Source organism: Pollachius pollachius (genome assembly GCF_949987615.1).
Source record: "Pollachius pollachius genome assembly, chromosome: 11".
Lineage (NCBI taxonomy): Eukaryota > Metazoa > Chordata > Actinopteri > Gadiformes > Gadidae > Pollachius > Pollachius pollachius.
Genome location: NC_136944.1, coordinates 15,978,292 through 15,998,354, shown reverse-complemented (window position 1 = coordinate 15,998,354; position 20,063 = coordinate 15,978,292). Strand labels below are relative to the sequence as shown.

Here is a 20,063-nt window from a genome sequence, read left to right as displayed (position 1 = left end):
TCATAACATACCTAATTAAAGGTATTGCACTACAATAAGCCTATATTCTAATAACATTCCTTATTGAAGATATTGCACTACAATAAGCCTATATTCTCATACCTTCTTGAATGTATTGCAATACAATAAGCCTATATTCTCATAACATACCTTCTTGAAACAAACAATTTTGGCAACAAATGTTGGTGTTATGTTCTATGTGTGTGGTTAATAAATACAGTCCAGAAAGAAAACACACACACACACACACACACACACACACACACACACACATACACACACACGCACACACACACACACACACACACACACGATTTTTTTCTAATCATCAATCATTAGCTACCTGGCATACAGTTAAATGTACAGAATGATATGCAGTTCCTGTCCATCATTTTAAGATTGAAAAAATGTATGTACATATATTTTTATTATATTATTATTTATTAATTACAGATTAAATTGAATAGAATACATTAACATGCACAAATTTTCGAAATATACAGATATTCGATGATCTTCATATCAAATGATATATCGTCCATATATATTTTGGTAAAAGGATATTTGGAGCGTGTAAGACCGTGATGTGGAGCCCATAATTAAGGATGTGTATTTCACAGTTAGTCCGATGTTATAAACTAGGCTATGTATAGTAAAGTACAGCGTAGTCTTCAGCGCTCCTAATAATATTTTCTTTTTGCGGGCGGAGGTAAAGGTGAAGAGTTAGGCTTTTTTTTTTATTATCCAAACGCACCCATAACAGATATGTGCTGATCAACAGAGAATAATACATCACATCATAGGACACGGTGGTGCGCTCTTCTGCTGGGTAAATCCGCTGAGTAGATCAGGATGACGTCAGGTGTAAAGCCCCTCTCCACGGATGTTTACTCCAGAAAGATCTAGCTGCTAGCTAACGCCAGGCTACAGCCTCCTAACTTTCGGGTAGACCGCGGTTTTTGCCACCCTTTGAAGGAGGTGAATCTTCAATCTGTAAGTTGTCATTCTGATCAAAATATATACAATGGCATGTGCGTTTGACCCAGTGAGATATTTATATGTTTGTAGACAAACGTAGTCTGCTAGGTAGGTACTGTCATGCCTGACGACCGTCTTCACAAGCTAGCTCGATGTTGGTTGCCATTGATAGGCAAACATCCTTTTTAAAATATTATAAATACCAATTACTTAAACTTTAACCGTTATTTCTTTACTTGAATGACACGCGATGTTCGCCTTTCGCGTGGTTCATTTACTGGTGGGATGGCTCACTAAAGGACACCGATTTAGACTCAGCACGAAGGCATGTGTTGGCGAGCTCACCATCAAACATATAACGTGAGGACAAGCAGCTGTTAGCCTTATCTATCCATCTATCTCTCCATCTCCATCTACCTCTATCCAGCTCTCTATCCCTCTAGCTATCCATGTATCCATAAATCCATCCATCCATATATTTATCTATCCATCTCTCTGTGTCTCTTATGTAGCTATATCTTGCTCCCTTAAACGTTTGCTACTGTATAACTACGGCCAACCACAGGGACAGATTAACCACTTAAGACGCTACAGATAGACACCATTGCGTAACGCATTTGCGTGTGTTTGCAGGTACTGGCGCTGAACTGTGGCAGTGAGCTAACGAGGGTCAACGTTATAGTTAGTTATCCTGCTGGTTAATTTTCATATCAATGCAGAAAAGCAACTCAATAGTCTTAAGTGCGACCTTAAACGTAAATTGTTTATAGTTTCTGTATTCGGTGTCTAGTCTGCCTAGTCTGGTGTTTCTTTTTTTAGTACAAGTGTTACCTTTGGCATTTGCGATATCATCATATATTGGGGCGTTTCTGCTGTGCAATTGTGGGAAATTATTTAAGTTAGACAGAAACTATCCTGGTTGGGTTAGATATGTGCATTCAACCTAACCAAATACAAACTGTACAACCCTATACTCTGTAGTAGCCTCCCCCACATCTTTAATAAACCCTTGCCTTAGTTTATATGAAGGAAAAAGGAAGCAACACTTATAATTGTAGTGGGTGTGTTCTATATTCTGGTAGTTTTTATAAGACATTCTATATTCTCACATACTATTTCACAGTCAATCTTTGTTCTGCCCAGGGTGAGTGTGTCCCAGGACAGTTGTGCGTCGGCTTTCATCTCCAGGCCTTGCTCCATTCAGCGATCCAACATGTCCAGTGACCCCCCACCTCCCTACCCCGGAGGCCCAAGCGCCCCACTCATTGAGGAGAAGAATGGGATACCTGTTGTTACTGGTAATTTGGTTATCTTACCATCTAACATGTGTGGTGTTATAACAGAAAACAGTGCTAATGGCCTTTGACCCACTTAAACCACATGATGTCTATAATCTAGTTTCACTCTGACGTTTGATTGAATAGTCCTTTATTCCGCATGCCTACATGTTCATCACTACTTCCTTGTGCGTGTCTTCCATCTCTGAAGCAGCTCCGATGGCGGCGGCTCCACAGCAGGGAGCAAACCTGCCCCCGGACTATGGGCCTCCCCCCTATGAGGCCTCGCAGCCTGGCTACATGCACCCTCTCGGCCCCGGTGAAGGCCCCATGCCCATGCCCATGCCCATGCCCCCGCCAGGTACCCCCTGCCTTCTCTGCCTGCCTCTGTTTGTGTTTTGACCATGCACTGCGTGAGAATATGATATGAAGTGGCTGTTTTGTTCTTCCCATGCAGGAGTCTTCTACCCACCCGGTCACTTTCCTCAGCCCATGCCAGGCCAGTTTGGCCCGGGTCCAAGTCACATGGCTGGTCACACGGCCACCGTTCTGTCGCCCCCTGGTGCAGCTACGACCGTCACCGTCCTGCAGGGGGAGATGTTCCAGACGTCCCCGGTGCAGACTGTGTGTCCACACTGCCAGCAGGCCATCATCACCCGCATCACCCACGATGTCGGCCTAATGAACACCCTCTTCTGCCTGTTCTGCTTCTTTGTGGGGTAAGTGATCCGACCCTTTGGTTAAAGTCACGATGGGAAATGAGCTTGCATGGGTGTTGAAGGATCCAGGCTTATTGTGTGTAAAAAAAGAAGAGTCGCGGGACAAAAGATGCAAGGGCCCATCCGCACGAGATACAAATATAAGATAAAAAAGACTTTGGTTCTATGCAATCTAGGCCAAAATAGAAGTGCTCTGCTGGTAGCAAAGGAGATCAGTCGTGATACCTCAATGCTAAATATAACTGTGTGTTCTGTCAGTATATATTATACTAAGTATACCAAATATTCAAAATTTCTCACAAGCAAATATGCCCCTGAAATTGTACAATATTTAGGCTAACACTAAATAAAAAACAGTGCGTTCTTGTGTATGAGATTATTGTATCCTACCTTATCTCCTAAGGTAGCTTCCCTAAACACTGTAGATCTTTCCTTTTTTAGTTTCCGGAGTTCTAGTCGTAACAGAATTGTTACTTGACAAATACATAGATTCACATTCATAATGCAAGAAGCCATTGGGATTAAGCCACACAACTAAAGAGCGTATACAAACTAAAGGCCTAAAAAACATAACAAGAATATATAAGCACACCACACCAAGTGCTCTAATGGACGTTGTGGTGTTGGCTATTGGGGAGTCTCACAAATCAGACTTTACATTAATACCTAAAAAGTCTGTGGAGTCTCCCCCCAGAAGTTTTGCTATAACGTAGACGGAACGCTGGGTCCGAGATATGGTTAAGGGGCCCCTTACGCAGTCGGCCATTAAGATTGGGCTCAGGATGGACCTTGGTTGAGATATGACCGGAGGTATTATGTACAATTATAAATGGTGGATCAATTTTCTCGTTGCTGTGTTGCTAGTCTACTTACTTTATAAACAAGGATATTAACTGAAGTAATTCAATCTAGATTGGCCTTATCCATTATGCACAGGGTTTACCAATGAGTAAATAGGCTACTCAATTGAGGAATCATTTTTTCCTTTTTACATTAGCTATTTAATATGTAATCTTTTAATGTTTAAGTGCTATTTTAACTGCAGCATATTCGATTTCAAATGTTTCCAGTTGAGTTCCATGTTTATTTGAAATGTAATGACAAGGTTGGATTGTTGGATGGATGACCGTTAATCAATAACATCCATTTCGGATTCCAGTGTAAGGGATTAAGAAGACATCGTCCACTGCTCCTAAAAAAACAAGCCCCATTTTTTTTTAATATCTATTCAAATGAAATTTGCTGGGAAAACATCTGTGTTCAAGCGACTTCAGTGAGTTGTCTTCTCTGTTGTGTCAATGATAAATGTTTCCTACCCCTAGGTGTGATCTTGGCTGCTGCCTGATTCCCTGTCTGATCGATGATCTCAAGGACGTGACACACACATGTCCTTACTGCAAGGGCTACATCTACACATACAAGCGTGTCTGCTAACCACCAACAGCTGCATGCTGCAGACATACGAATATGCACCGAAAAAACGCACGGCTCCTATTGGTCGGTACGGGCTTATTTCTCCGGCCTATCGCTGTGTCCTGTACTTCCTTTAACCCTCCCTAACTGTAGTTTGGTTATTAGTTGGCCTTGTCTTTATTGTGTGATGTGTATATATGTATATATGTAAAAAAAAGAAATATATATATATATATTATATTCTAATATATATATTAAAATATAATATATATATATATATTATATATATATATATATATATATATATATATATATATATATATATATATATATATATATATATATATATATATACACACATGCATATGCACCCATGAATATAGACACACACACACACACACACACACACACACACACACACACACACACACACACACACACACACATCTCATCACTAGACTTTCCATGTATAGACATGACGTTTCCACTATACACATCTTAAACTGGGTAACCAAACCTATGAGGCATAACATCCACCAGGAAAAAAAAAAACGTTACAGAAGTGTGTTGTACAGAATTGTCCATGGTTAGGAGAAGACTCGCAATATGCATTTATGAAGTATTATGTAAGGATAGAAGCCTCAGCTGGAGGGAAGCTGTGAAAATTGTCACTTTATTTAGTTTAAAGTATATGTGAATCTCGCCAAGAAGGCACGTTTTTATTGAATTCACCTACGCAGGGTCAGTAATGCGTTGTATTTATTTTAGACATGTTTATCATTTGAACATGTCATTTTGAAGAGTTGATGTCTGTATATTTTTGTTCTAATTCACCTAGTCTTTCCTGTGCAATAAAACATGTATAGTTTTTTGAATGTCAGTGAACTAAAACTAAAACATTTATATCCGTCTTGGTAATACAATTTACGCGGTGGTTGATTTCATGGCATGGATATGTGACTTGCATTGCTTTTCAATATTGAATGTCGGTTGAGATAACTCTTCAGATAACGCTGTTTACACTTATAACCCCCTTCATTTTCAAATTGGTGTTATTTCTAATGTCATTTTATAAAGTGTTAAGGCTCTCAGTGAAAATCTACATGTCGCACATTTTTAAAATGTTTGCCAACACATACCTTTTTTTAATTGACAAAAATCTTCTCGGTTGATGAAGGAAATCAGTGATGTGCTATGCCTTTTATAGACGGCTTTGAATGCAGTAGTAACAAAAAAATAACATCTGATATTAACTAGCGTTTGGCTGAGAATTGTTTCCATTGTTCAGAAGTGGATGAAAAATAACCATGTACATACAGCTAACAGACATTTCGTCCGATCATAGGGTTTCATTACATTGTATTACAGGAGACACATGCCATTACCTTTATAGTGTGTGCTCGGCCCAAGTCTGCCTGCGGAGCATTCTGTCATGCTAACACTGTTCAAGATATGCACCTATCCAATGTTCAATCGTTCTCATTAGGATGTTGCTTCAGAAACATTAACAGCTTAACTAGATAAATCTACAAGGATTAAATGAGAAATTATATAAACCTGTCCCTGAATATGGGGAGTGGGGGGGGGAACAGTGCTATTATGGGTCTGTAAGCCTACAGGAGTAACATGAATCAATTGCATTGTTGCACGTTTTAACTGCCATACTAACACATTAACGACGTGTAGGCTTTGATAAAGTAATGTGGCAACAGTATCTCTGAGCTAATTAGCTAACTACTTAAAATATGAAATATTAATCAGCCATAGAATGTCCATTTCTAATCGATGAGAACATGGCTGCCCAATTTAAATGAATACTCGTAATCCCTAGTTTAGTATGCTTTTCAATAACATGTGATTTCAGGCGAGCTGCGATAGAACAGCATATTTTCATCTGAGGGATTGCACTGTACTTTAAATAAAAAGCACTGTTTGTCTTGTATTTTGTGGATAACTGCATTTATCTCTGTGATGTGGATAACTGACATCAAGCTGTTTGACTGCTACAGGTACTATTTTATCAATAAAAAATCTGAACATTAAAGCTGGTACTTTCTTTTATTTTCAAAAGGCATGTCCATGACATCCCAAAATCAATTTTAGAGTATAAATAACACAAAATGAAGCGGGTGAATGGGTTGTGGAGAAGTCAAAGGTTTTTACATCAGTTGTGCCAAACAATACAAGCAGATCAATCTCTCCACCGATGGCCACAATCGATATTGCAGCATTTGTAGAATGTTGTCATAGGTTCATCTGCCGATCTGGTCTGAATCTGCATGAAGTATGCCCGAAGATGCCCGCACTTCGGACAGGTTTCTGGGAAGAAAGATAGTACACCATATATGAAAAAGGATTCAAAGAGTTCCTACCAAAAGTTCATACGTTCTAATTACATCACCGCTTTATTGTGTTGAACTGAGAGGCGTTATGTACGTGTAACTCGTAACTCGTTGATCTTGTCTGATCCATACTTACAAATGTGCATACTATAAAACCAATGGGGGCTTGGGCGTAAAAAGTGTGGCCACGATGGTTGAGGCACTTACCAGGAGTAGAGTCCACATTTTCCCAAGCTGCGGCACCACCAAGAACATCGTCGACTTCTTTAAGTTTAGGATAATTCCTGTTGTTGACCTTCGATGGAAAAATATGTTCAAAGCACACGTTTAGACTGGCTTTTCAATGTTGACATTACCAAAAAAGTAAAATACAATTACACTTTGTAAACTTGACGGTTCACTGTGAATTGTAAAGCAAATATTTGACTGAAATATTTGAAGATTTGACAATAACGGGATGGCAATTTGATAAAGTTTACCTTTCTTGTGATATTGTGTACGTAGGGGCATGTGTTGCAGGCGAACCTCAGGCACTTCTGTCCCTCCTCGACAATCAAAACATTCCCACATGTGGGACAAAAAAGGAGCATTTTGCAAATGGTGTCTTCCAAGAACAGCTAGACAACGACAAATTAACTCATTTGAATACACGGGTTGCTAATGTTGGCCAGAATAACGCCCCCAAATGCTTTTAAATATATGTTTTAATAATTTCGGCATGGAAGTCTGGACGCCAACCGAGTGGCGGAAGAGTGGCGGAAGTGGCCGATACGGTGCAACTTCGTTTCATGCTTGTTAGGAAACAATGAATTATGAACATATTGATAACGTAGTAAAACAATAAAGTAAATACATATAAATGTATGCATATATGTATATATTTATTTGACGTGATATACTTAGAATATTGTTTAATTTTACAGCGAACAACTACGTGGGATAAAAGTAAAAATGTCGTGTCCCCATGAGCTATAGTTTGTTTCCCTCCGGAATGATATTTGTAAAGGACACTCCTCTTCTGTGGACTGGTTTTTGTATTCCTGAATCTGATTCAAGGCATAGATTTATGTAGTAAGGCGTTTTATTTCTGTTAAACACTTTTTTGTTCTGGTCGTAGAACTGAACAAACATAACACACGTTACAATTTGTAGCCTAAACAGTTTTTATTTTGTTCTTGTGAATGAAATCTCAACCGTTCACAATAGGACCTGTGGTGAAAGTCTAATGCAAGACGACGATGGAGCAGGATGAAACCCCTGGAGATGTAATACCTTCTGTAAAAGACGAAGAGATAGAAGAAGATGCCGAGACGCCAGATTTAATAGATGATGCAGAGGAAGACGAGGAAGCACTCCCCCACTCAGAGATCTTGGATATTTTCGAAGAGGGTCTTGCTCTTCTTGTGCAGGATCCTCTACTTTGTGATCTTCCAATACAGGTAAGCTACAAACATGACAGATAACATTGCATTCGTTTTCTTAGGTTTGTTAACAAATATGGTATCTCCATTGTAAGGTGACATTGGAGGAGATTAATTCGCAAATCGCCTTGGAGTATGGCCAGGCGATGACTGTCAAGGTTTTAAAAGCAGATGGAGAGACCATGCGTAAGTTTAAATACAAAACAACTTATGTTGTATCCTGTCATGAGTTAGACATCATATTGCCCTACAGACAGTGTAGCACATCAATCTTGCATATTCATCATCTGTAGATCTCAACATCTACTTGCTTTGTTTAAAAAAATATGTTTCTTCCTGTTAGCTATAGTGGTGGTACAGAATGCCAGTGTGCTGGATCTTAAGAAAGCCATCCAGAGGTTCATGGAGCTCAAGCAGCAGCGTGAAGGAGGGGTGAAATACGTTAGCTGGTATGCACTCCATCCAATAACAAATAGCCGACACGGGCAATTGTGTTTTTTTAATTGATATGTTGCCATTCCGAAGTGACTGACATTGTTTTTATCTTATTTTACAGGAGATATGTCTGGAGGACTTATGCTTTAGTATTCCAAGGGGAAAAGATGGAAGATGACAACACAAGACTAAAAGAGTAAGTGTAGAAGTTATCTGATACTCTCAAATGTCAAACTTTTGACTCTGATCATAATTGTCTTTTGTCTGCATTTCTTTCTTTAGCTACGGAGTCAGGAACAGAGATGAAGTAACGTTCATGAAGAAGCTCAAGAAAAAGTAGCCTGTTGTTGAATAATTGCACCGGTGAGACCTAACATTGGAAGCTGTGGTAAATAGAAAGTACAGCTTGCAGACTTTAATCAAATGTTGTACGAGAAAACATGTTGACTGACTTTTTGTAAACTTTTATGTTAAACAGTCCCTTTTTTGGGACATTAACATATAATAACATCATAGTGTTAATACTTTTACAGCAAATGCACATCTATTTGTTGATCTCTATGAGAGCCTATATTCATACAATATATTTTTTATATTTGATTTCCTTGATTACTTGTTGTATTTGAATATGAATAAACCATACATTTTATAAAAACATACATTTTTGTACAATTATTCTTTAAAATTATCCCCTTTAGTATTTCACAAAATTTGAGTTAACTTGACTAAAATGATTTAAGTGTTAATGCTGGTTAGTTTATCATATTGCAGCCAGTGGCCTTTCTGTGATAAGTCATGAATTAGCATTACTATTATTATTATAAGGATGACAAATTAACAGATGTTGCATGATCATTTTAGTTATGTACATTACATAAAGATCACATATATTGCCGCTATTTACCAAATACATCTGGAAGTTTAAAATTTGTAGAAAATATATAACATATATACAGCAGAGAAAGTGTAAAGCAAGCATACCATAAACAAATGAAAGATTCCAGCATACAGTCCCTTTCAAAAGAGTGTATGATTTGGCCAGTCAAATATATGATCTAATGGCTTTCATGAACATTTAGAAGTCATGATTTGAGGCATTAACTAGGGAGTTGAACATTCATAATTGGGACTGATGCATTACAATAATTACTGTTTTATTTAATACATATCAGCACATCAGCAAAAAGGTAAGGTAAAGGGTGCCAACAGGCCCAATTAAACACCCTCTTAGAAGTGTGCAAGCATTTAGTGCAGATACGTGCTAGAAGAGAATATTTCAGGTCATATTGGCCCACCCAAATTTCAGTTTTTGCACTGGATACATGCCATTTTGTTGGAATTATTTTTGTAATTTAATTTAGTGAAATTCTGTTTCTAGTTTGAGACAGTAGATGTCTCCATAACACAACTATTCAGTTAAGACTAATCAAAAGCTGATTTAATCAAATCTAACCTAGAGAATCAATTTGGCAAAATGAAGTACATTCAGAAAATGTCACTAATAACTATGCTCCCATTGAGTGATACCTTTATTCTATGAATAACTTAATCTAAGCCTATCCACCAAGTCATGTTACCGATTGTCAATATAAATTTGCTAGTGGCAATGGGACATTAATAATAATAAATAATAATAACAATAACACTTAGGTGACCTTAGGTGACTTGAAGGCCGTAAAATGTATTATTATTATTATTATTATTATTATTATTAATTAGTTAAGTGTTTATAAGGGTGTCTTATTTAAATCTAAATTGTATTTATTTTCAGCTAATTTTAAAAGCAGTTTTTACATGTAAGTAAATATGAGGGACATGTTTACATATGTTTGGAAATTAACATTTTTTGTCTTTATTAGTTTCTGTATCGTGTAGAGTCAGATAGCCGTAGTGCTGCTAGTGCAGACTGCATTTTTACAAAAACAAAACTTCAGCACACATCTGCTGAAAAGTGCATTAAACCCATTTTGTACCATTTTTCTTTTTTTTTTACAATACCGGAAGGATTATTTAGAAATTAGAGGAAACACAGTAAAATATGAAGATGACAATTGTTGGATACCAGGTGGTATAGGTCAAAGTTGAGAGGTGGTGGAAAAACTACTGGAGCAGAAGTCAAAAATGTAATGCATGTAAAAACATTTTGTACATAATAGTCATAAAAGTATTTCACTGAACTTTCTACAAAAAAAAAAGCTCTACAATATCAAATGCAGTTATGCATGTATGTCGTTATGAAAAATGTATAAAAAGTAAAAATACTGTATATCTTTCCACGTAGTGTGAAGTCACATTCACAACCTGAATATGAAGTTATCCAGTTTTGGTTGGCTTAATAGTTTGCTGCTATTGTTAGCAGAAAAACAATTAACAAATTTGATGGTTGAGCAGGTATGAAAAAGCCTCCCAATAATACAAAATGCAAAAGGAAAATATTTGCTCTGAAATGTAGAAGAGAACAACAAGTCAAAATACTTTCAAAGTATTTGAGTTAAAGTACTAGTAATTTCAAACCCAGCATAACAGCTGACAATTCTGAAATAATTGTTCAAAGTTTAACAACTGAGTTGTAAAACACAAAACACCCAATTGTATTCCCATCCCATGGAATAATACAACTGCTTACTACACCTTGAAGACAACACTGGGTAAAGCTAGCTTGAAGCTAGAAACAAATAGCCAGTTAGAGTTAGCATGAATGCTCGGGAAAACACAAAGCTACACACTGGAAAAGTTTTTCTGGAAAAGTACAAACTTTTTTCGTCTTAAATAACCAGGACGTGACCAGGAACAACAACAAAGTGGCCTTATTCCCAGTTTAACTGAAATTCCGGGGATTCCAGGAAGTCGGAGGAGAAGACCCCTGATTCAGGGGACATACCCAGGTGAGTGCCTGCGTCCTCGTGGCCGTGCGACGGTAAGGTGGTGAGGTCCAACCAGTCCATTGTGTCCAGATGGGCGTTGTGCATTTGGCCGGCCGAGGGGAGCGTGTTGTTGTCACTGAAGTCCAGCTCCATATTACTGACCAGCGGATGCTCCAGCAGCTGTTTGTGCAGCGTGCCTTCTATCATCGTCTCCATGGTTACCAAGGCCATCAAGCTGGACGAGGGGTTGAGGGCGGCGGTGTCCGGGGGCTGCGCCACTTGGATCTGAGCCGGGGGGCGGGACAACACCGTGTTGATGGGCAGGGTGGTGACGTTGGCCGTCACTGGGGTGAGCTTGTCCGGGCACGAGGGATCGTGTCTGATAAAGGGGGTGATTTCTAGAAATAGGTGAACAAAGAGGAGTGACACATGTGTGAGTGTCAAATTGACTAAAAACAAATTTAAAAGTGATATTATACCACCAGGCATGAGTGTGATTAGCCGTTACAAGCCGTTTTGAAAATCTGCCTTTTCTGATGTCATAGGTAGGCGTGGCCACTTAGATGTATGAAGGATAGATGAGCAACGTTTGCTACAGTCCAATGAATAGGCTGGTAGGCTGACCTATCCAGTAGACATCTAGGTGGACACGCCCACTTGTGATGTCAGAAAAGGCCCATTTTCAAAACAGCTTGTAATGGCCAATCACACTCACACCTGGTGGTATAATATCACCTTGAATCGACTACACATATTGTCGTTTTTTACCTCCACTTTCAATCAACACGTCAAACAGGTCATCCATGTGTTGGCTGAGAGTGGTGGGGACCTGCAGTGTAAAAAATGGGTTTGTGGAGGAATTTTGAGTAAATGTTCGATGACGATATAGAATCAGAGGTTTGAAAATCGTTTGCTTTACCTGCATAGCGGTTTGCATGCAGCGGGTCTGTTTGACAGCGTCCTCGTAGCGTGGTGGGTCTTTAAATTTGGACATCAAGGCCATGGTTGGCTGTAGATGATTATGAAAACATTGAACATTCAATGATGATGGTGAACGTCTGACACCCCCCCCCCCGTTTGATACCTACTCCATGGCCACATGTATGTCAAATTATGTATAGAACGATGTGAGGACATACAATTCTCAAGTGAAACTTTATAAAAGTCTGCATCCAAAGCATACAATCGGCTTAATTGCTAAATGTGACTGCATTGGTCAGGATGGACGGTGAATGTACTTGCAGAGCATCTACTCACAGGGGCAGTGCTGAGTAAATGTTGAGCTGTGTCTTCTGTGGCTGGGCTCTGTGTGGCCCTCACCTGGGAGCTAAGGCCTGGGGGACTGGACTCTGCTGTGGAAACATCAGCAAAAAGGGTAAGGTAGAAGGGTGCTAACAGGCACAATTAAACACCCTCTTAGAGGTGTGCAAGCATTTAGTGACGATAAGTGCTAGGAGAGGATATTTCAGTTCATATTGGCCCACCCAAATTTCCTTCTGCACTCTGGATACATGCCCAAACTGGGCTTTTTGTCATTCCAAACCCTCTATATATATCCCTGTTGGATATAGACAGTATCCGGCCAAATGGGTATTTTGTACCGCATTGTGGCAAAATATGGGGCAAAATAAAAATGCACTGTAAGGATGGCTCTGTGCCATGATTTGCTTTAGCGATTTCGCCCAGTTTATCCCTTTCCATACATGCTGTTTAATCATAGCATAAAAGATGAACCCCCCTTCCGAAAGTTAAACTTAGTATCATCCAAATCCTAAACTTTAACTGCATCTTACATAAAGGTTCTAAAAATGTATATTGATTTTGAAAAAGGGATGCAAAAGCTCAGAGATGTCCTTTCTCACCTGTGTCCTCGGGCTGGGGCTGTGACACTGCTGTTGCAAGGAACCAGAGGCTTCATGTTCCTGTGGCATCAGTTCTTGAGTCTGGCTATTGTCTGGGGCCCCACCGGTCACAGCTGTGTGCTGTCTGTTGTCGGGCAGCTTGACCGTTGCCACGAATACAGCCTGATGCTCCAGTCGAGTCCCCCCCGGCTGCAGTGTTTGAGTCGGAGGCAACCGTTGATGTTCCAAGAAGAACTGCCTTGGGGGACTCTGCTCTGGGCTCCGCTCCGGAGTGCTCCTGTCCGGAGAACCGCAGAACTCCTGTTTCACCCGAACGGGGAGCGAGGGGCTGTGGTGCCGCCTCGGTGCCCCCGCACTCTCCTCCTGGTGGCCCCCCCGCTTTTCTACCTCCAGCTGCAGCTTCAGCTCCTCCACCAGCTTCTGCTCCCGCTCCAGCTGCCTCATCAGCTCCTCGATCTGACGCTCCTTCTCGTGGAGCCGCTGGTCCTTCTCCAGGCCCCGGCACAACCCCCCAAGGGGGCCCGCCGCCTCCTTCCCCGGGGAGCCGGTGGGAGGAGCTCGGTCCGTTCCGCTGCTTTCCTCCAGGCCCATCCTGGACACCTTGAAGGCCACCGGGGACACCGGGGGGGTGGACCTGGGAGGGTTCTCACACTTTGGTACCCTAGCATTGGTGGCGGCAGCGGTGCCAGGTGAGACCCCATCCAAGGCGACGGCAACAGACGGGCTGCCCTTTGACCTCTCGTGATGCACGCGGAGCCTCTCGACGAGGTCGTTCTTGGTGCCGGAGACGAGGAGGCCCCTCAGCTTCAGTTCCGCCTTCAGCTCGGCCACCTTTTGGTTTTAAAGAAGACAGCCATGTCTTAATGGGTGTTTATTTCTTTTATTAGCAAATGGTTCCATCAAAAAGGGCCGGTCATAATGTCACCTTCATCTCATCCACATTGTAGGGTAAGTGATCTGACATGCTAGGGGGCGGAGTCCGGGTGGAATGCGCCGAGCCATCGCTACAGTGACAAAGGCAGCATGCGCAGTTGAAAGGTTAGTCACATTCGCCTTCACGACCCCACCCTGATGTAAATGAACAAGAAACCATGTGGGAGTACACACAAACACCAAAGGCAGTCTTGCACAGTCTTTTAACCCTGAATGATGGCAGACTGGAAACATATGCTGTGTGTATCACAGAGAGGCCACAGCTGTGTTGGAAACATCCGCAACAAGATTATGTTCAAGTCCAAAAAAAAAACGTTTTCACCAGGGTTTGGAGAAAGGGATCCGTTGGAAGTACCATTCATGTTAGAGAAACTGAAATGTTGCAGACCCAAATTGATCAGCCAATTCAAATGATAATAGTTATAATAATAACAATAATTATCATATGCTTGTGCAGCTGCCCAGGCTAACCTTGGCCTTGCAAAGAGTTTTCGGAGGGTGGGATGAAGGTACCTCAACGTGGCAGGCTGTGGGCCCGCTTGGCAGACGTAGCTTCGCTGCTGCTGCTGCTGGTTCAGGATCTGGAGCTGCAGGAACTGCTGCTGCTGCTGCAGGAGACGCACGTAGGCCGAGTCCAGGGGCGTTTCGTGGCCGGCGTCCTGCTTCTGGTCGGGGGGCACGTACTGGTGGTACTTGAGCTTCTTCACTCGCGGCTTGGGGTCTTTGTTGCCCTTTTTGCCACGGTTCTTCTCAGCGGCGCTAGGTCTGGGCTGGCTTTGCTGTGGGGAGCACCGGGGAACACAAGCGGAGGGGGATGGACAAACTGTTACAGCGGGCAGGAAAGTACGAGTCACCGGTCCAAATGTTCTGGGTTCCAATCCCCAATGTCTGCAGTGTACTTACGTACCTACGTACGCAGCGTTCCTGAGCAGGATACCTCATGTCTACTTTTTCATTAATGCCATGCATCTCATAATCACTGCAAATGGCCCTGGATTGAAGTGCGTGCTGAACAGCGTAAGAGTAACAAGTAAAGGACCAACTGGAGGATGAGGGAAGGGTCTGTGTGATCTCTAGCCAGTTTTCTTAGGCAACTCACTGTGAGTCCCGTAAACACAGTATTACCGTTTCAACTAAACAGGGGGGACATTGCCAAAACACCAAGAGAGAAAGTCAGGATGTGGAAATGTGGAGTAGGAAGTGGATGTAATGTGGTCCTTATTGTTTTACAACCTGGAATCTAAGCCGGCACATGAAAATGCCTTGTTCATTCAAATGGGGTTATGCATGGCCATAGCTAAAGCCAAACAAGCTAAAATCATTCCACTATCCTATTCCGTGGTGAAAAGACCCCTCAAGCCCCTGAGGGTGACAATTTATTCACTCCTCGCTTTTTGCTTTTTATGTGGTATATTTCACACACACTTATGATGTATGCTATTTGACCCCCATTCAAAAGAATATGCGCAGCTGGTTTAGTAGTTAAACTCCTTCTGCCACCTTTCTTTGCACTACTTTGGCTTAGTGCTGATTTTAAACTCTTGAACTAAAGGAGTTTTCAGTCTGACAAAACACAGATCATCTGTCCTCCCCTTTTGGATATTCAAACACTCAAGACGGGGACTATAATATCAGCTGGAGTTGAACAGTAATGAGTGATGAGTGATTTTTGAGGGAATTGAACCAAAACTAAACCGACGTTGTTTCGATTGCAACTGAGACGGGATTTTACATAAATCAAATCATATCCAGCAATAATACTGCCGGCCAGGTTCTCTTTCTAGTCATCTTACCGCCCCCCCCCCCCCCCCCCCCCCCCCCCCCCCACCCACCCACCCATAACATTAATGAATCCCAGGCCCACCTTGACGAGGAAGGGCCCTCGAACAGGAGGGGCCGCGGAGGTGAGGGGCGGCAGGACGGTCAGATGCTTGCCGGGCTGCTGGTCCGACGTGGTGCACCCGTGGCTGCGTGATTCCGGGGAGGACTTCGGGGTGAGCGGAGACTCGGTCTGGGAGGATCCACAGACCACAGAGACGGAACACATGACGGATTCAGCAGGAGGGGAAACGCACGCTGGCTTGGTAATCATTATCATCGTCATCATCTCAAACCAGCGGGGGGGGGGGGGGGGGGGGGGGGGGAACGAGGTAAGAACAAGGAAACATTTATTGAAACCACTTCAGTCAGCCAGCTGTGTTTGTCTGATCTTATGTTCCCAGTTAAATTAAAAGGAATAAGTTGTGAAATAGGAAATAATCTGCGTGACGTGTGTGTGTGTGTGTGTGTATGTGTGTGCGTGTGGGGGGGTTGTGTGGCAGGTCTGCTATGCATACCATGAGTGATTGAACATAGCTTAGTAGTACCTGAGTCAAAGGATGATGCATGCATAAAATATGTGCTACAGCACAATGTGCTAGTCAATGTGCGAGTCAGGAGTCAATAATGGCGTACACAACAAAGGCTTTCTTCTGTTCTTCCCCGGTGTTGATGGCTTACCGACAGGGTGTGGTTTTGGCAGGCAGGAGGTGGACTAGACACTGTCCTTGCGGCTTCTCTCGGCGGGACGGACGTGGTTGTTGTGGCTTGTTGTGGTGTTTGTTCAGGGGTTTGCTCTGCGGAGACTGCATTCGGTCGGGAGTCAGTACTGTTCTCGTCAAACTCGTACACATCCTGTATTTTAGGGTCATTCCCCTGGTCGGCTATGGGAACAATCAAAACAACACAGAAAACAAAAAGAGTATTCATTTTTAAAACAGTGTGTGACGACTGTACCTTTGTCGGTTTGTTTTGGATATCTAGTGTATGAGTAGTCATTTCTTAACATCAGGAAGACATTATTATAGAATTTCAGTAACAACAGGGCGATGAGTTCTTGTTTTACTCATTGTAGCAGCGAAGAGCTGCAGAAGTAAGAGGAATAAACTGGTCGTGTTTTAAGGCAATTTATATACAACTTGGGTAAATATATTCTGGAAATATGAGAGTCAAAGTGAACTTTATTGTCAGACCGACATAGAAAAAGTTCTATAGAAAACCGAAATTGTGTTTCCCCAATTTCGGTCGGGTGCATTATCGTATAAAGATGACCCAGATTAGCATAGTCTGTAGCATGAATTTATAGACCTGATTCAGCTCTATACCGCTCTCAAGCCCAATCAGATGTAGGCCTCATATGTTCAGATGTCATATGTTGACTCACTTTGACTCCAACTCTCCTAGCATCTGATCTCTTAATGGGTGAAACCACATGAATGTGCTTCCCAAGGGATCAGCTATTCTGCTCCCCCCAGGAACTCTCTCCCTCCACACATCCACCACCGACGGGACTCGGTCTGTAACCCGTCTGACCCGTTCGTTCCCCCTGTTTCCTCTCTTGCTGTGGAACTCTCAGTGTCCTCATTGTCCTGCTCTATTTGTGTTTGGTTATTTTACTGAGGTAGTCCTGTTTTTACACTGCACTGTTATTGCCCCTTTCGGCCCAATGAGCTGTGGTTCTTGAATTGGTGCCGTTCGCGGTTCTTGGATCCTGCGTCGTCAACGGAGGGCGCCACACTATGCACACCGGAAGTAAACAGTAGTAGCATGCTCTTTTTTTCTTCCTCTCTTATGTGTGTGTGTGTTTGCACACGTGTACACATACACCTGTAGAACATGACACTCCACCTCATGTCATCACGGTTCGCACGTAAGGTCAAGCAATAGTTTGGGGGGGATCCAGCCCAGGAACCAACTTTTGGGTTCCGATCCAGATGGTTTTTGTTTGAAATGCTCCAAATGGTAAAAATTTGAGGTTTGCGAACCGGGAAAGGCACCCGTTCCATGTTGGTGGAAAGGGTAATCGGAGTGCCTTGATCAAAAGTCTAACTAGAATAAATTCTGTCATTTTTTTATAGCTGTACAATTTCACCGTCATCTTTGGATAATAGGGACATACATTCCTAGGATAACAGTGGTGCGTGATAACAGTGGTGCGTGATAACAGTGGTGCGTGATGGCAGTGTCTCTCTACCAGTGGGATCGTCCTTAGCTACGGCGTCGGCGACGGGCAGGATGTTCTTCACCACCAGCTCCATGGGACCAGGCCGTTGGGCCAGCTTCTCGTTCAGGTCGTCGGCCAGCCTGGCCCGCTTCAGTCTCAGCTGGGTGGCCTGCAGAGAGGGCTCAGCCTGGGTCTCTGTGCACACACACACGCACGCACACAAACACACACACACACACAGACAGACACATGCGCGCACACACACACGCGCACACATACACACAGGTACAGGCGTCCAAACACACACACACACACACACACACACACACACACACACACACACACACACACACACACACACACACACACACAGAAAGACACACAAACACACAGACAGACAAACATGCGCTCACACACACACACACACACAGGTGCAAACACACACACACACACAAAGACACACACCCAGATCGAGCAATCAGCTTTTCTCTTGATCCTCCTAAAATCTCTGAGGTGGCTCTGATGAATCCCACGAATCCGGTACGACCACACAAGGCGCAGACGATCGCAAATCAACTTTGAGGTTATCTGTCTGAAAATACAAATACAAAAAAAAAAAAACGCAGATGGGGACGATGAGTGTGTGTCGCAATAAGTGCGCTCTGATTACCTTGCAGGATGTGCATGCGAACCAGCTCCGATCGCTCCGGCCTGTTGCAGATCTTGTGCTTCAAGAAGTTCCCTGTCTGCGGAGTTAAGGCAGGTACGAGGATCAAAGGGTTAACATGTGGTTCGGCCAGCCTGTACTTTATTCAATCCAACGTTTGCCGCTCTCACCCTGGCTCTCTCCAGGTGCCGGATCTGGTCGTGGAAGGCGGCAGGCATCTTCAGCGCTACAGGGAAGAAGTTCATAAAAGTTATGTTCGCCGTTCCCTATAAGTTATGTCGCAATATTTTCACACTGGCCCAGACGATCCGTTGTTATTTTAATGGCATTAGATGATTTAGATGTTTTGAACTTCCTGGGTCATTTCCCGTCTTGCAAATGTTTATTGTGAAATAATAGCAGCCACCACGCCATTTCCTTGGGGTCAGCTTTGGGATTGTGGCCATTTATTATTATGAGGATTTAGTAACGTAACCGTTTATTCAAAAGTCAGTTGTGCGTATGAACAGTACGCTGCCGCCCCCCCCAGTAACAGAGTGTCCATTTTAGTTTCCAGTGTAAATGCTAACAGTTTGAGTGAAACTGTAAGACCGGGTTCCCAGACCAGTCAAATTGGCCATTATACGCTCCATTAGCTTTTAGAACTAATTTCCTTGGGGGGGGGCGAGGGGGGGCTTGGTGCTGGTCAGTATTGAGGAGTATGGTATGTCAGAGGAACAAAGCAAAACATTCTTGCTCATCACCCAAAACCCCGGTGAAAACCTACCATAATATGTGTGTGTACGTGCTTGTGTGTGTGCGTGCCTATGCGTGCGTGCCTGTGCGTGTGTGTGCTGTCCTGGGAGGGTCGAGTGGTAAAGCCAAGCAACAGAGAGGGGTTAACTGACCCGAGAGAATGACTCATGTCGTCATCTGGAGCATGACTCAGACAAACAACAGTCTCACCCCCCAGCAGTGCCGAAACACTGTTCAGTTTCCCCTGCTACCTCTCCGCAGGGCCAGGTTTAGAACAAGCCGATACTGAAAACAGGGAATCCTAGTAATACACTTATAGCGCCGCGGTACTAAGCTAACCTAGAGTGTCTTTGAGTTGAGTTCGCTCCCTCGGTTCCTGACAGCATGAGATTGTATGTAGAAGGGCTCTTTTCGTAGCAGCACTCTGCTCTCCCG

The 20,063-nt window shown here is 42.7% G+C and overlaps 4 protein-coding genes across 6 annotated transcripts in view; 2 read left to right on the top strand and 2 right to left on the bottom strand.

The window, feature by feature from the left end:
- The first annotated feature begins 884 nt into the window (after positions 1–884).
- cdip1 (cell death-inducing p53 target 1) lies at positions 885–4,566 on the top strand. Of its 2 annotated transcripts, none has more exons than XM_079746048.1 (5): positions 885–993; positions 2,122–2,276; positions 2,470–2,616; positions 2,713–2,974; positions 4,297–4,566. In XM_079746048.1, the coding sequence occupies exons 2-5, from the start codon at positions 2,192–2,194 to the stop codon at positions 4,406–4,408; spliced, it is 606 nt and encodes a 201-aa protein (XP_079602174.1). In that variant the 5' UTR covers positions 885–993; positions 2,122–2,191; the 3' UTR covers positions 4,409–4,566. The 2 variants fall into 2 exon arrangements, with proteins under 2 accessions (XP_079602174.1, XP_079602173.1); XM_079746047.1 differs by having other exon boundaries at positions 2,467–2,616.
- A 1,910-nt stretch (positions 4,567–6,476) lies between these two features.
- polr3k (polymerase (RNA) III (DNA directed) polypeptide K) lies at positions 6,477–7,470 on the bottom strand. Its single transcript, XM_079746058.1, has 3 exons — positions 7,209–7,470; positions 6,937–7,024; positions 6,477–6,706 (listed from the first exon to the last, which is right to left on the bottom strand). The coding sequence occupies exons 1-3, from the start codon at positions 7,317–7,319 to the stop codon at positions 6,579–6,581; spliced, it is 327 nt and encodes a 108-aa protein (XP_079602184.1). The 5' UTR covers positions 7,320–7,470; the 3' UTR covers positions 6,477–6,578.
- Positions 7,471–7,751: 281 nt separating this feature from the next.
- Positions 7,752–8,995, top strand: snrnp25 (small nuclear ribonucleoprotein 25). Of its 2 annotated transcripts, XM_079746050.1 has the most exons (6): positions 7,752–7,800; positions 7,936–8,168; positions 8,246–8,336; positions 8,494–8,599; positions 8,707–8,781; positions 8,868–8,995. In XM_079746050.1, the coding sequence occupies exons 2-6, from the start codon at positions 7,968–7,970 to the stop codon at positions 8,923–8,925; spliced, it is 531 nt and encodes a 176-aa protein (XP_079602176.1). In that variant the 5' UTR covers positions 7,752–7,800; positions 7,936–7,967; the 3' UTR covers positions 8,926–8,995. The 2 variants fall into 2 exon arrangements, with proteins under 2 accessions (XP_079602176.1, XP_079602177.1); XM_079746051.1 differs by having other exon boundaries at positions 7,765–8,168.
- A 2,395-nt stretch (positions 8,996–11,390) lies between these two features.
- mrtfbb (myocardin related transcription factor Bb) overlaps positions 11,391–20,063 on the bottom strand; it is a 12,835-nt gene continuing 4,162 nt past the window's right edge. The window contains exons 2-13 of the mRNA XM_079746153.1: positions 19,064–19,119; positions 18,897–18,972; positions 18,257–18,421; positions 16,744–16,946; positions 16,109–16,255; positions 14,758–15,023; positions 14,237–14,315; positions 13,312–14,142; positions 12,707–12,796; positions 12,369–12,458; positions 12,218–12,278; positions 11,391–11,847 (exon numbers count right to left, since the gene is read on the bottom strand). Coding sequence (XP_079602279.1) covers positions 11,393–11,847; positions 12,218–12,278; positions 12,369–12,458; positions 12,707–12,796; positions 13,312–14,142; positions 14,237–14,315; positions 14,758–15,023; positions 16,109–16,255; positions 16,744–16,946; positions 18,257–18,421; positions 18,897–18,972; positions 19,064–19,119 — 2,519 coding nt within the window. The 3' untranslated portion in view covers positions 11,391–11,392. The remainder of the gene's footprint in view (positions 11,848–12,217; positions 12,279–12,368; positions 12,459–12,706; positions 12,797–13,311; positions 14,143–14,236; positions 14,316–14,757; positions 15,024–16,108; positions 16,256–16,743; positions 16,947–18,256; positions 18,422–18,896; positions 18,973–19,063; positions 19,120–20,063) is intronic.

What these genes read in the sequence shown, in the direction of transcription:
- snrnp25 (XM_079746050.1), top strand. Translation starts at nt 7,968, where the DNA reads ATGGAGCAGGATGAAACCCCTGGAGATGTAATACCTTCTGTAAAAGAC. An exon ending in GGGGTGAAATACGTTAGCTG is followed by an intron (nt 8,600 to 8,706) that starts GTATGCACTCCA and finishes CTTATTTTACAG; the next exon opens with GAGATATGTCTGGAGGACTT. An exon ending in GACAACACAAGACTAAAAGA is followed by an intron (nt 8,782 to 8,867) that starts GTAAGTGTAGAA and finishes TTCTTTCTTTAG; the next exon opens with CTACGGAGTCAGGAACAGAG.
- polr3k (XM_079746058.1), bottom strand. Translation starts at nt 7,319, where the DNA reads ATGCTCCTTTTTTGTCCCACATGTGGGAATGTTTTGATTGTCGAGGAG. An exon ending in TACACAATATCACAAGAAAG is followed by an intron (nt 7,025 to 7,208) that starts GTAAACTTTATC and finishes TTTCCATCGAAG; the next exon opens with GTCAACAACAGGAATTATCC. An exon ending in AAATGTGGACTCTACTCCTG is followed by an intron (nt 6,707 to 6,936) that starts GTAAGTGCCTCA and finishes CTTTCTTCCCAG; the next exon opens with AAACCTGTCCGAAGTGCGGG.
- cdip1 (XM_079746047.1), top strand. Translation starts at nt 2,192, where the DNA reads ATGTCCAGTGACCCCCCACCTCCCTACCCCGGAGGCCCAAGCGCCCCA. An exon ending in CATGCCCATGCCCCCGCCAG is followed by an intron (nt 2,617 to 2,712) that starts GTACCCCCTGCC and finishes CTTCCCATGCAG; the next exon opens with GAGTCTTCTACCCACCCGGT. An exon ending in CTGTTCTGCTTCTTTGTGGG is followed by an intron (nt 2,975 to 4,296) that starts GTAAGTGATCCG and finishes TCCTACCCCTAG; the next exon opens with GTGTGATCTTGGCTGCTGCC.